Below are 15918 nucleotides of genomic sequence, written 5' to 3' on the forward strand. Positions count from 1 at the left end.
GTTATTCTGGAACTACAGAAAGGTGATCTTGTGAGAGGTCTGCAGGTAAAGCAAAGCAACACAAATACACCAACATCAAAATGTATAACTTGTGTTAGTGAGAAAGCAACTAAACCTTCTTTCCCACGTTGTGCAGAGAAGAGAAGCACTAAAGTATTGGACATTGTCCATACAGATCTATGTGGACCAATGAATGTGTCTTCTCTAGGAGGTAATAAATATATTTTGATATTTTTGGACGATTTCTCGAGATTCTGCGTAGCCTACTTTATCAAGGAGAAGAGTGAGACAGTGGAATTGTTCAGGGACTATCTTAACATGGTCAAGAACAAGTTCCAGCGAGCCCCTTCCATTTTAATGTCCGATAATGGTGGGGAATTTTGTTCACATGAGATGCAGGCCGTCATGGCTAGAGAAGGCATATCACACGTGACCACAGTTGCCTACACACCCCAACAAAACTCAATTGCAGAGAGGAAATTTAGATCCATTTTGGAAATGACAAGGTGCATGCTAAAGGAAGCTAACTTGTCACACAGGCTGTGGGGTGAAGCGGCTCGTTGCTCAGTCTATCTTCAGAACAGACTGCCCACAAAAGGCGCAGAGCGCACACCATTTGAACTTTGGCATGGAAAAGCCCCAAATTTGTCACATATACGTGTATTTGGAAGTTTGTGCTACTATCATGTGCCCAAGGAGCACAGACACAAACTTGATTCCAGAGCGAAGGCAGGGATCCTAGTTGGGTACGCTTCTGGAGGAAAAGGATATAGAGTCTTGGATCCGCAAACTGGCAAGACAAGTTCGCAGCATGTAATTTACTTCGATGAGCAAGGCAAAGTTGATACAAAGGACACTGCCATTGATTGTTCCAAGGAGCCACAGGATGAGGAATTTGTGATTTTTCCTTTTGAACCAATACAAAGTACTAATCCAACTTCTAGTGTCGTAGCACCCCCTATAGGTGACACCCGAGAAGACGTGGAGGTCCAGGCCCCTGGCAGCACCAGAGACGAAGATGATGACGAGCAGCTGTATGGGGATATGCCACTGCTGGAGGAGGATGAGGAAGCTGATGCGGTCGAAAGACCAGAGGTCAGACGCTCATCCAGAACCAACAGAGGTGTTCCACCATTACGGCTGTCCTACCTTACAAGGTCGGCGTCTCCACAGGAACCTTCCAAATGGGAAGAGATAGAGAGGATGCCACCAGATGAAGCCAGTCTCTGGAGGAAAGCTGCTCAGGAGGAGATAGATGCACTTCATCGGAACAGGACCTGGACACTCACAGAACTACCTCCTGGTAAGGAAGCAATTGGAAGTAAATGGGTGTTCAAGGTTAAAAAGGGTTCAGAAGGGGAGGTGCAACGCTACAAAGCTAGGCTTGTGGCACAAGGTTTTTCCCAGAAGTATGGAGAGGATTACGATCAAGTGTTTGCACCGACAGTTCGATACAGCAGTGTCAGACTACTTTTAAGTATTGCAGCATCTAAGCAAATGTCAGTTTACCATATTGACATTGCGACAGCCTTTCTTCACGGCGAAATTTCTGAGCAGATTTATATGAAGCAGCCCAAAGGTTTCATTAAACCAAATGAGGCACATCTAGTGTGCAAGCTGCAGAAAGGACTTTATGGTTTGAAGCAAGCAGCGAGGGCTTGGAACCAGAAACTCCATGAGATGCTGGTGCAGCTTGGGTACAAGCAAGGGACTGCTGATAAGTGCTTGTACACCAAACAAAGGAATGGACAGTTTTCGTACATTTTAGCCTTTGTTGACGACCTTTTAATTTCTACGTCAAATGAGAAAGACTATAAAGACATAGTCAAACACCTCAACAGGGAAGTAGAGGTCAAGGAACTTGGAAAAGTGAAATACTACTTGGGAATTCAAGTTGAGAGAGAAGAGGATGGATCGTTCTTACTCAGCCAAAGGCAAAAGATAACTGAACTGATTGAAAGCATGCAGATGCAGGACGCACACCCAGTTGCGACACCGATGGCCACAGACTTCTTGAAGAATCAACAAGGTTCGAAGTTGCTGCCAAACAACACGCAATACAGGTCAGCGATTGGCAAACTTTTGTATTTGGTTACCACATGCAGACCTGACCTGGCAAGTGCAGTGGGGATCCTAAGTAGGAAAGTAAGTTGTCCCACTGAGCATGATTGGGCTGGAGTTAAGAGGGTTGTTCGTTATCTAAAGGGAACCATGGACTGTAAATTAAAACTGCCAGCTGTCAGAGACCCTAAACTGCTTGGGTACACTGATGCGGATTGGGCTGGGGACAATAAGGATTATAAATCCACAAGTGGCTATGTTTTTATGTATGGGGACGGAGCTATTGCATGGGGCAGCTATAAACAGAAATGTGTAGCTTTATCGTCCACAGAATCTGAGTACATTGCGGCTTCGGAAGCTTGCAGAGAGATCCCCTGGCTGGATCAGCTCCTGAAGGACTTTGGCGTGCCAAGAACGGGACCTGTCAGCTTGATGGAGGACAATCAGAGCAGTATGAAGCTGACACAAAGTGAAAAGTTCCTTGCACGCACCAAACACATTGGGGTCAGGTACCACTACATACGCCAGGTGATCGAGGATGGACTTGTTGAAATGTGTTACTGCAACACTGACCAGATGACTGCAGATGTCCTAACAAAGCCCCTGCCAAGAGAGAAGTTCCAGGATCTTCGTGGCAAGCTGGGACTCTTGGGTGGTTGATTAAAGTTATTTATGTATGTTTTTGTGTATGTTGTGAATTGCCTGAGAAGGGGTTTGTGGGATGCAAAGGGTTAAGTGCAGTCAAGTCACAACAATCCCTAGATAGTCCACTTGGAGGACTGAGGAGGAGGATATGACTAAGCGTAGTTTCCTCTTCCTTCACATGCAAATGAGTTGAGGAAGTGGCAGATAAATCCTGAAGGAAACAGCCATTTCCCCTCTCTTGGACCAGACCTCTTGGACTACACACATCTTAGTGAGTCTCTCCCTCAAGGCCTCCAGCCTAGAGAGAGAGATGAGATGGAGTCTCACTTCTTATAAGTGAACTTCACAATGTATATATTACCTTTTAACTAAGCAAGTCTACCTCTTGAGTGTGCTGTACCTCGAGATGCTTGTAAGTAAACATCTTTTATACTTTTAAGAGCATTGTGTTGTGTCTTTTCTTTTAAGAGGGAAAAAGGGGAAATACCAGGAAAATACACTTTATTTTAGTGGCTTAAATCAAGCCTGCGCAAACGTTCTTCTGCTGTGTATTTTGCAAAAGGGGAATGTTTTACTCTGCTAAAGTTTTGTGCTTGCTAGCGCAAGCGGGGATAGGATATATTAAACAATATCTCCTCATCCACATTCCTGAACATTCCCACAACTTTCTCATGACCCCCATCCTAGTTGGGAGAGAGAGTGAGAGAGTGTGTTTGTTGGAAAGCTTCCCCCCCCTAAATAACACCATGAAGAACAGTAACTTTTCATACATCTTGAATTCTTTTCTGCATTTTTGGCCGAAAATTGCAGTATGCATGTCATCGCTGCTCTTCAGTTCTGATGTAGGTTCCTATACACTATTGAAGTTTCTCTAAATTGTGTCTTGTTTTCTGAGACTAGCTCAGATTTAAGTTGGAATAAAGGCATCTAGAAACCCTAAGCTGCCTCACTGGCCAGTAAATTACTTCCAATCTTTGTCAGTCATATGCAAAGCAGGGTCTTTTCATAGGCATTTTTATTACTATTAATGAAGCTTTAGAGGTGGCTGCCGAGTGAATTCTTGAGAAACATAGTGTGATCCATCCAGAGGGGAAGGGAGAAACTGCCACACTGGGAAAATATGGGCTGGGTAAGAAGCACCCCCACTCCAATAAGAAAGAAGTGTCCCTTTTATGAATGTCACCCACGCACGCAACTAGGCCAGCGTGCGAGTTGGAATTGACATTTGGAATGCACATTCATGGAACAAATATAGACGAAACAAATGGTTGCTTTTGAAACTCTACTGAACGCCACCAGAATGCATGGTAATATGCAAACAATAATGAGTTATGTGCATGCAAAGTAAGTCTTTATTTGAAAGGACGCTGAATATTCTGTTGGTTTCTGGAAATCTGGAATGTAGCTGGGGAAGCACAACACAAACAAGCTAAAGGTTGGAGGGTGATTACAGATGCCCCCCCTTCTTTTTTTACCAAATTGCCAAACTACAGTGTGCATCCCACCACATGGCAAGTTGTTCACCCACATTACCCTGCGAAGTGGTGATGGTAGTTGTTTTTTAAAAAAAAAAAAAACCAGTGAGATGTTAATGTCCTGGCAACTGGAAAGATTTGCACTTTTCCTGCCTAAATGAATACGCTTCATCCATTCCCTAGCCAAAATGCTTAGAACAAATTTCCAACAACTTTTATTTTCTTTCTTTTTTTTGTAAACTCAAGCTCTGGGGTAGGCAAACTGAGGCCCGAATGCCGGATCCGGCCTAATCGCCTTCTAAATCTGGCCCACGGATGGTCCGCGAATCAGTGTGTTTTTACATGAATAGAATGTGTCCTTTTATTTAAAAAGCTTCTCTGGGTTATTTATGGGGCATAGGAATTCATTCATTTCCCCCCCCCCATATAGTCCGCTCCCCTACAAGGTCTGAGGGACAGTGGACCGCCCCCCTGCTAAAGTTTGCTGACCCCTGCTGAAGCTGCTTTTGAAAAGGGGTGAATGTGAACACAGAAGTGGTTTAGAGGGGTTGCTTAACCATTTCCTGGCAAGCTTAGTTTTCAGCTTCAAATGGTTCCCCACCCCTCCAACTACAGTGGTACCTCGGTTTACAAACACAATTGTTTCCGGAAGTCTGTACTTAACCTGAAGCGTACTTAACCTGAAGCGAACTTTCCCATTGAAAGTAATGGAAAGTGGATTAATCTGTTCCAGACGGGTCCGCGGAGTACTCAACCTGAAAATACTCAAACCGAGGTGTACTTAAACCGAGGTATGACTGCATTTTTCCTTCTTCCAGGACCTAAACTCTTGTACTCTCCCAAACATGTGTCTGGAGCCTCTTGGGTTGTGTTAGGAAGCACCTTGGGGAGCAGAATTTGGGGAAGCCAAACAGCAACCAGGAAATGGATTTTAAGCACCCACCCATCACTTCTCCCCTCAAATCCGCCATGTCCAAAGCTGCTTTTGTTTGCAAAAAGTTGCAGGTAGTGCTTTGTAAGTTAGCACAAGCATGTGCAATTTTTTGTGTGCAAACAAATGTACTGTGTCTTTTAGTTCAGGAAGGCAGGAGTGGGGGATGGTGAGAAACAACACTGATTTCCAAAGTCCTCCTGCAGGAATACAGATTCACCCTAGTGATAAGCGTTTTAACTGTTTGGGATCCAACAAGGAAGTCTGGGTCGGTTCAGGATAGGAAAAGCCCTAAGGGGAGGTGTCAGGAAAAAGGCAAGCAAGTAAGCAAGACAAAGCTTGTTGAAAGGGTCTGATTGTAGGAAGAAGGCACAGCAAGTAGAATAAGAAAGTAACAGGCATACACAAGGCAAGGCTAAGCTAGAGTGGCCTGAAAGTTAGCTGCTATAACCTACTAGGCAGCCTCTTCCATATACAGTAGAGTACTGGGGCCTCACAAGAATACTCAAAAAAATCACAGCTCCATTTGCTTTTCAATGCATCGAAACAGGGCAAAGGAGCCTAACTGGTTCGCCAACTCCTAGAAAAGCTTATCTTAACTCTGTAATCCTTTGGAGCAGGGTTTATGGCATCCATGAAAGCTTCGCAGCGAGGCCGGTGGGCAGATGCCCCAGACTCTGAGATTTCAGGTGTACCGTATTTGTTTTTTAAAGTAAGTTTCTGGCCCTCCTGGGGGGGGGGGACATTATAGGGCAAAGTGTGCTGGTAACTTCTAATCTAAACAAATTCTGTGAAATGAGGGTGGTGTGGCTGCCTTGTACATTTTTACTGGTAATAAGAAATGCTCCTTGCTACTAGACAGTAACAGCACCAGCGTCTGTCTGTGTGAAATCTTCATAACTAGAACCAGCAAGACCCAACAGATTTCCAATGGTAATCATAAGGTCATCGGAGGTGATTGTCTCAGCCATTTTGGTTATGCCACACACAGCGGCGGAGCTTCATGCTCCGCCACTAGGGGCGGAGAGCAGGCGCGCTGCACCCAGTGACGTAGCGCATGTTCTGGGGGCGGGGCATGTGGCGGAATGGTGCCTGATGATGATTCCGGTTCATCATGGGTTAATCTATCACTCCCAGTATAGGCAGGTGTTCCTTGGGAGGCGGAGCTTGAGGGCATTCTAAATGGCAGTTGGGAATTGGCAGTTGGGAGTTGGCAGTTGGGGGTTGGCAGTTGGGAGTAGAGTGTTAGAGAGGGATGCAGGAGCTGTATTAGCAAGTCTGTGTTATATGAAAAGAAGATGATGAACTAAGAGTTTAAACAAATGAAACCATAAAGAAATATACATGTTCTCCAGTTAAATAAACTTTCATCTATGTTGTGTCAAATTGGATGTTCCTCCTTATTCCAGCAACGTACCTAAACTCAAAAGGGTGGTGACTGAAGCGGGGAGATAAAACTAAGCCTGAGGAGTAGGTGGATAGTTTGCATCTCAAAGTCACGCACAGAGGAGGCAAGTGGAGGGAAAGAGTGCCTTGCAGTGGCTAAAGTGCTGAGGCAACCGCTGCTGAGGTGAACCTGAGTTGAGAGGGAAACCTTACTGAGGGCACAAGATTGTTCCTGTAATATTTGCCTGGAGTTTTTAAGGATATAGAGCCACGTTATTTGGAAAGCTGGAACTGTACTCTATGTACTAGCAAACCCATATAAAAACAGGGAGTTTATTTGGGAGAAAGAAGGAATAGTGGGTTGTTTGAACAATAACTGAATTCCTTCAGCACACTGTTAGTAATAGAGAAGGGAGGATCGCCACAGGGCGCGCCGTGCGCAGTGATGTGGCGTGCCTTTTGGGGTGGGGCGCGCCGTGTTTTGGGGCAGGGCGGGCAGCGGCGATGGTGCCCCTGGGATCGTGTCGTTCGGGGCGATCCCCCCCGCCCTATCTTCTCACGCCCCTGGCCACACACCCTGAACTCGGCCATCTTGTGACTGGCGCTCCCAGTGTTGTAAGTAAAAAATGGCTTATCTTCTGAGTTACGCCAATAAAACTCAGAGACAAGAGGAGTTAGGAATCCATTATTGTTTATTGCAAAGCAATAGGTTACAGTCAAATATTTTCGCAAAACTGCAACCCCGCCCAAAGGTCCAGGCAGGGGTATTTATAACATTTCAAACAAAGGATTTCAATTTCAAACAATCATGTACATCATTACCTCATTTCATGTTTAATATGAATGCTCAATAAGCATTGCTAACTAAACTTTGATTCTCACCGTGATCTGTTAGATTGTGTTAGTATGCATGTTGGGAACCTGTGTAACGTGTAGCCATTTGCACCATGTATCAACTTATGTTCTAGTTTATGAGCGTATTAGCTGTCCTTCTGTCTTGCCAAATCATCAGTTTCTTAAAGCACCAGGTTACCATAACTTCTCTATTAGAAACATATTCAAGGATCCACATTATCACATTCATTAGGGCCCTTTGGGCCACTACCACACCGGCACTCCCTAAAAAGTAAAATTGTGCCCACTGGTCCAAAAAAGGTTGGCGACCCCTGCTTTGGAGTGTGCTTTCCACACTTGGCATCTGATTCCTTGTGACACTCTGCTTTTGTAAAGCTGTTCCTCAGTAGGGGAGGTACTGGAGTGTCCAAGTTACAGGAAGACTGTATTCCTCAACTGCGTCCTGCAAATCTCTCTGGGAAAAAGGAACTGCCTTGGAGCAAAAAGAGTTGCACTTTACATTTTATACAAGCCTACGTAGGGTATACATTTGGCTTCTTCTTAAAGCAGGAGTTAGAGCCTATAATTATTGTTGTTATTGTTTTGGCTGACATGCAGCTTGCCCAAAGTTTGCCTGTTTTTAAAGTTAGCTTCCTTTTCTGCCCTTGTGGGTTGGGTGCTGGGTGGGGAATGTTGGAACACAGCATGGGTCCTGTTTGAAATACGGATTTGGTAAACATAGTGTATGTGTCGGGTACAGCGGACAAGTCATGCGTCACATTTTCTTGTGATTTTGCTAAAGTGTGCATTTTTTGTTCTTCAGAATAACTCCGCTAAACCGTTCAAGATACCAAAAAAGAATTTTTTTTTGTGTGGGGGGGAATTATGTCCTTGTAAAGCCCTAGCAGTTGAATATCATTATGTGATGCTCCTCACATCTAGGTCTTGTCCCACCTTCTCCAGAAAACTTCCCTCCACCCACATCTTACCTTCCAAGGGTCTGCCAACACATCTCCTACCTTAAAGATTGTGGAAAAAGTGGCCCATTCATGGCCAAATAGTAAATCTGCTAGAAAAATCCTTAACTGTTTTTACTTGACATAACTTTTGAACTCCCTTCTATAGCATGGGAATTAAGACGAAAAGGATTTGTCTGAGGCTAGATATTGAGTCTGTGACTGACCAGTGCTGTTTCCAGAAGGACTCTCGTGGCATAAATTGTTGTGCAGAAGGGAGCGTTTTGGGAAGAGCCAAACAATATGGTAGGCAGTATTGCTTAAGGGCTCTGCTTTTTAAATATGAATACAGCAAAGTATTTGTCTTTGTATGTGCACCACGTAAATCCTTCACAACTAAGTTGCCACACTTGACATCTGTTCAACTGAGATCTGAGAGATTTATCATCCAGTCTGATATGTATGCTTTCCAATTTCCTAAGAGTAGAATCTGAGGGCTAAATGGGGGGGGGGGGTCCTAGGCAGTAGGTGGCAAGGACTCCATGTTTGAAATTAGCCAGATGCCAGGCGCATTTTGCACCTGGCTTTCGACCACTTGCAACCAAGTGAAGATCCTTTGGTGCCAGGCTGGCGCCTGACATCTCCATCATCTGGAGGTGCGTGCCAGGGCATCATTGGATCTGGACAGTTTTCACACAATATTACCACATCCTATAGAATTCTATCAGTTAATATTTTATCTGTACAAATGGAATGAATTTCCGGAACCAAAATGCTTTTTCTGTGCTACCTGAGCAGGAGCAGTGAGCAATGTAATAGTTATAATTGTTGTAGCTTGTCTTCACTTAACCCACCCCCCACTGCCCTGCTCACAGTTCTGAAGAATATCCCTATGTTATGAATGGTCCATGTCACCGTTAAGAAAAAGCGATGTGAATAGGCCAATTTCTATGTGGACTGTCCCTGGATCAAGAAACTTTTCTTCTTTAAGTTCTCAAAGTTCTGAAGGTTGTCATCTGAACTAGCTAGATGTTTAACTAATAATCAGTCACAGTCCAACATTTGAAAAATAAGACTTTGGAGTCCCCTCTCTCCCAAATGGCACTACCGGTAGACATTCTGTTTTGGCGACTGCATCCTTGGTTTCAGGAGCCATTTGGCACCTAGCTTATATATATGAGTTTCTAAGGATTCATTTAGAGATGGTGGTGGAGGAGAGTAGATAGAAGAGTGAAAGTACTGCGGGGGTCAGGGATTTTCAGAATGGGGAGGAACACCACTGCCTTGCTGGCTATTCTCCAGTCAGCAGTAGCCAAGGAAATGTGCCCTCAGCAGATAAGGTCAGATGTCTCACTGGCCTTCTGTGACACTGAAGGGAGAATAAAGGGCTATAGGGAACATTTCCCTTCTCCATGAACCACAACTCTGTTGTCCTCTGTGCTCTCTGCTCATGTGCCAGTTTCTATCTAGCAAAAAAAATGGCCTACTCCCTTTCTGGAAATCAATTTTCACTTGGTTTGGAAATGGAACATTGCTGCATGTGTGACTTTTACAGATCCACAAAATGAAGAAGGGTGGGGTGGTTGTGGTAGACGTTTTCTTCTTTTTTTATGGGCAGGGGTTCAATGAACCCATGTGAACTGTGATGGGAAGCTCTACTGCCTGGATTAATACTGCTCACAACAGTCTGGAAAAAACAACAACAACCCCAGCTTTCTAGAAGCAGTTGTATAGAACCTACCTGAAACCTTAATTAACAAAACCGGACATTTGAGGCGAGTGGCTGATAGCACAGATGCCTTCAGAGAACATAGCAATCCATTGCTTGAACAGTGTTTCCACTTGGCAGCCAAGGGCATTTCTAGAACGTGTAAAAGGTTTATTCTGATTATGGCTTTGGCTTTTGTTGCTTCAGCAGTTGAGAAACTAAGGGCAGGGGAAGCGACAGTGTTTTGAGTTTAGTGAAGTAAGTAAGTTAAGCCTTGTTATTTGAGACAGAGCCATGGCCATGCAGGATAGTTATTTGCAGGCGTGGAAAGGAGAACATGATTCTCAGGGCTGGTTCACAAATGCATGGTCATCATTTCTCAAATACAGTATTGGGTTGTTTTTTTGCATGTCTTTGTCTACAGGTGTATTGTGATACTTGTTTATACCTGAATGAAAGAAACCTTTTGGGGATCATTCAGCTGAAGTCAAGGTTCATTGCAGTATTTTTATTTTTTATTTGAAGAGATGGGAAATAAGCAGAAAACCAGAGCTGAAAGCAGTAATAATAATAATAATAATAATAATAATAATAATAATAATAATAATAATTTATACCCTGCCCATCTGGCTGGGTTTCCCCAGCCACTCTGGGCGGCTTCCAACTGAATATTAAAAACAGTACAGCATCAAACATTAAAAACTTCCCTAAACAGGGCTGCCTTCAGTTGTCTTCTAAAAGTAAAATAGTTGCTTATTGCCTTGACATCTGCTGGGAGGGCGTTCCACAGGGCGGGTGCCACTACCGAGAAGGCCCATTACTGAGAAGGCCCTCAGTAGTGAAGGAATCTCTTATCTATGGGCTTACTTAGCCCCACTCCCAACTAGGGCTGGGTGATATATTGATATATATTGTCCAAAACAGGTTTAAAGTCCATATTGCGATATTGGTTTCATAATTTTTGACCTGGCAATATATCACGAATCACGGTGTGTGTATGTGCCATGCAAAAATCACGATGTGGGGAAAACCATGAAGCTAGCCAGTGCTCTCTTGATTCCTGCAGCCCCTGTTAATTCTGCTGGAGAATTGAACTGCTAGGTGGGCAGGAGCTGGGACCGAGCAACGGGAGCTCACCCTGGCACGGGGATGCAAACCGCCAAACTTCTGATTGGCAAACCCCTGGAGGGTCAGTGGTTATATTAGCTAACACAAAAAGATTACATGCCCAAATGCCATGTGAGTTAATATGGAATTACAGTGGTACCTCTACTTACGAATAACTCTACTTACGAATGTTTCTACTTACAAATGGAGCTCCGTCCGCCATCTTGGATGCGGTTTAGATAGGATTTTTCTATTTATGAATTTTTAGATAGGGTTGCTTCGACTTACGAATTTTTTCTGCCAATGCATTCCTATGGGATTCGACTTACAAATGTGCGTTCGGAACGCATTAAATTCGTAAGTAGAGGTACCACTGTACGCTACTGAACCAATGAATATGGACTATTGGAGTGGCTTGGGTAAGTTGAATGCCACTGCATTTCTCCTCCTTACTGATCTATCTTTTTCCCCCTGGTTCTATACAGTCACAGCTCTATAAAAGATGCACTATTACCGGTATTCTTCTGCTGAAGTCAGCTGTTGGTACAAATACCTGCTTTTCAGCTACAACATAATCTTCTGGGTAAGTATCCAGTCTTCTTTCTTTTCTATTTTCATAGATAAGGGTCATCTTGCCAAATTTGCCATGTTTCCATTGCTCAGGTGCTATGTACCTTAGATTGGACAGATTTTATGTTGACATCAAATGCGTTGACCATGGGATGGAGCAAGATACGACAAGCTGAGAAATAGCATATGGGTGACTTCAACTGTCTTCTCCCTACAAGCCTTACCGGTAGTTTTTTCGATTTTTAGAACCTGATAGCTGGTATTGCCACTTTGTTGATATGTTTTTGAGTAGCCAGCTAACACATCCAAACATAGCCACCATTTAATCTCCAGATTTGGAAACATTTCACTTGCTTGGTTTTTATATTGAGCTGTGGTTTTAAAAACACAGGGGAAGAGACAGAACAGCAGCAAAATAGCAAGCTGGAGTAACCTTCTTCCCTTGCTACAGCTGGTTCCCCTTTTGGTAGACGAATGCCCCTTTTGCTAGGTTTTGTGATCGGAGGTTTTATGGCCACGCTTCGCAAGATGAAGCGGCGGCCATAGAAAACCTTGTCGTCTTGCGAGGCAACCTCTGATCACAAAACCTATTCGTATAGTGGAAAATTCGTCTTACAGGGCATTCGTCTACCGAGGCACCACTGTATAGAGCAGCACTGTGATGCCATTTGAAAAGTGGTTCTCTTAACAATGTATAAATGTGGGTAACTTGGAATCTTTCAGTTTCTTGCTTCCTCCTTCGAAAAAGGTTACCCTGTAAACCTTCGTTCATTATGAACATCTTGCTATCTGCCAGGAACATCATCTTGTCTGCATTGATATATTTCTGTTCCCTTGAAGCTTGAACCCTAACAGAGTTTGGTTGGAGGCTTCTAACCCACTTGGTGGAAGGTGACCAGCTACTAACACATTCCCTAGGCAGATTCTGGCATGTTGATCCTAAATAAATGAGGGCTGGAAGCTCGCATCCAGTCTCTGGGCACAAGGCAATGTTGTTTGAAAGCTTCTCCATGCAGTTAAGGTGATTCTACCACACCAACATAACCACGGTCTTCCTAGGGGTTGGGATGATGTGGTTAAATTGGCCTCCAAACTTACCTTTTGGAGTGGCACTGTCTTCTTTCCCCCCCTCCCTCCACCACCAAAGGGATTTGATTTAATTTTTTAATTTCATTTCACTTATGAATTGTTCCCCAATGAAAGTGGTTAACGATAAAAACACCAGCAGTACAAACACAGTTTTTAGCCATGTATGGGTCTTGCCACGTGCTTGAAAACCCCTCTGATTTTGCAGTCCCAAGCAGGCAGCAAAGCCAGGGAATTTATCAACTTATGGCCGGTCACAAGCTGCACAGATCTGACTTAAGAAGTCCAGCTTTCTACTCTCTGCAAATATCACTTTTAGCAAGGCCCAGCCATGTACAACTTTGTGGACGTATTCTGGTTTTTTTTAACCATTTCATTTTCTGAGCACAGCGAGACTTGGTCCTGTGGGCATTAACTTGATTCCCTTATTTATGGCATTGTAAGCAGTTCTTTGATCCATTAAAGGATATAGTTTCTGTTGCCCTTTAACTGTACAGTAATGGAATCCGGAAGCACTGCTTCCTAGTAACTACCTTTTGTTTACCAACAGAAACAAGTAACACTGCGACAAATCTTCCAAACAAAGGGCGTTTAAGCCTCTGCAAGTATGTGTGTGTAATATAAATGTGGAGAAAGTCCACTGCCGAGAGTAGAGTTTTTCTTCTGTTTGAGGGATTTGGGGCGAGGTGGGGTGGGGTGGAGATTCCAATTTGGGGGGGAAATATGCAGTTTTCTCCCCCACCCTGTTTCAGTTCATATGATAATTCAAGGGCCCAATCCTGCTTCTTAAAGGAAGCCTGATGCTGCCTCCACCACCCATGCAGTTGTACCTATGCCTATACAACCCCTATATGTAGCCAAAATCACTTGGTTGATTCCCAGATTTTATATGGGGAATTAACCCCATAATGTTGGCCTCCATGGTGTGGTTCCATGTATGTAGGCCACATTTACACCTATCCTTTTTCATGGATGGTGGAGGTGAGGCTTGCAAACCAATTCCACATTTGGATGAGAATAATAATAATAATTTATTTATTTATACCCTGCCCATCTGACTGGGTTTCCCCAGCCACTCTGGGCGGCTTCCAACAAAATATTAAAAACACAATAAAACATCAAACATTAAAAACTTCAAACCTCTGGAGTATTGTCCAAACCAGTGCTGTAACTTACGATGTATAGTTCGCTGATGCCACAGTTTGTAAGCCTTCTAACAGCCAGGATAGCTCAGTTGGTTAGAACATGGTGTCGATAATGCCAAGGTATTTCAAGTTTGATCCCTATACAGCAGGGGTCAGCAAACGTTTTCAGCAGGGGGCCGGTCCACTGTCCCTCAGACCTTATGGGGGGCCAGACTATATTTTGGGGAAAAAATATGAACGAATTCCTATGCCCCACAAATAACCCAGAGATGCATTTTTAATAAAAGCACACATTCTACTAATGTAAAAACACTAGGCAGGCCCCACAAATAACCCAGAGATACATTTTAAATAAATGGACTCATTCTACTCATGTAAAAACATGCTGATTCCTGGACCACCCGCGGGCCAGATTTAGAAGGCGATTGGGCCGCATCCGGCCCCCGGGCCTTATTTTGGGGACCCTGCTATACAGTATGGGAAGGCTGCATATTCCTGCATTGCAGGGAGACAAGTTGGACAAGAGAATCCCCAGGAACTCTCCCAACTCTGATTCTTTGAACACTGGTTGTGAAACAGTGGTTTGGCACAACGATGGTAAGTGATAGTGCCTGTGCCCATGTAAGGCTGACCGTAGTTAAAACTCTGAATGGGATCCCTCCCTAAAAGGGAAAACCTTGCGGTAGAAGAAGTAGGTGAGGCTGCAAGATTTCTTTTGACAGCGGTTATATAATGAGGTGATAGCGTTGGATAAGTTCTGCTCCCTCCTTTGTAATGCTATCCGATGTAGTTAATTGGCAGCTCCTTCAGGGCAGCCTGGAGGAAGCAGTTGAGCCCGTAATGCTGAATTCAGAGGTGTCTTTTCCATTTTGTTTAGTGGCGCCCTGCACCACAGCGCATGCCCAGCAGCAGTTTCCAGGAATAGCTGCGCCATGCGCTGCTTGTGTTCGGGGCAGCGATTGAGGCGCTGCCGCTGAGACAGCCGGCTCCAGGCACCCGGTGTGTCATGCCACCCCGCCAACCAATCCGGTTGGATCACTGGCCTACCTAGCTCCATAGTAGTGTCTACACTGACTGACAACAGCCCTCTTGGATTTTTACACGGTCCTATCCCAGCATACCTGGAGATGCCAGGGACTGAACCAGGGACCTTCCGCATGTTAAGCAAATGTTCAACCGCTGCCACCAGTTCTAGACTAGGCCACACATTTAAAGCATGTGACTTCCTCTAGAGAATCCGGGGAACTGTAGCTCTGTGAGTGGGAAGCTACAGTTTCCAGAATTCTCTAGGGAGAATCATGTGCTTTAAATATGTGTTGAATGTATGATGTGGGAAATGGGGGGGGGGGCAGAGGGATCTTTGTACCCCGGGGCCAGATATGCTTGAGAAGGCCTGACCTTACTATGCCTCTGGCAAGCTGAAGATGGGGAAGCCTTGTGTCTATCAGCTAGAGGGAAAGTTGATGGGTTACAGGGGTTGTCTTTGCTGTAGGGAGAAAGCAGCAAGCTTTAAGGAAATATTGTAAGGGGTGCTCCTTTTGCCACTTGTCTTCTCTTGTATATTGTTTCCTACAAAGCTTGATGACTAAGCTCAGTCTTCAGCAATGAAACATCTGATTGCCGAAACAACATCAGAACACTGAATCGCTGGTATATCGCGAGTGGACTGGTATATCACAAGTATTTACTGTGTTTTCAATTGTTTAAGATAAAAAATCTATTTTGGAAAGAGAAGAAATGAGCATTGGACCACTGATCTATTACAAGCGAACTCTTTTTTTTTTTTTTACTGTTGCTTTCAGTTGTTTAAGATTCAACCTGTTTGGGAAAGAAACTACTTTTGCCATCATTAAGGATGTAAATGGTTTTCAGCAGAACCTGTTTAGAAAATTAGCTTCCAGTCATTAAGAGAAGAGAAATCTTTGAGAATGCATGAATGTGTAAACCAGCCTATATAACGGGAGTAGCAAATTATTATTATTTTTAAAAACATTAAATAATAATAATAATATTT

At 44.0% G+C, this 15918-nt stretch overlaps 1 protein-coding gene across 1 annotated transcript in view; it reads left to right on the forward strand.

The window, feature by feature from the left end:
• The window catches only part of TSPAN14 (tetraspanin 14), a 46767-nt gene that overhangs the window by 12324 nt on the left and 18525 nt on the right, over window positions 1-15918 (forward strand). The window contains exon 2 of the mRNA XM_060274990.2: window positions 11589-11686. Coding sequence (XP_060130973.1) covers window positions 11606-11686 — 81 coding nt within the window. The 5' untranslated portion in view covers window positions 11589-11605. The remainder of the gene's footprint in view (window positions 1-11588; window positions 11687-15918) is intronic.

Source organism: Zootoca vivipara, chromosome 5, assembly GCF_965207765.1.
Source record: "Zootoca vivipara chromosome 5, rZooViv2.hap1.1, whole genome shotgun sequence".
In the NCBI taxonomy this organism is placed as follows: domain Eukaryota; kingdom Metazoa; phylum Chordata; class Lepidosauria; order Squamata; family Lacertidae; genus Zootoca; species Zootoca vivipara.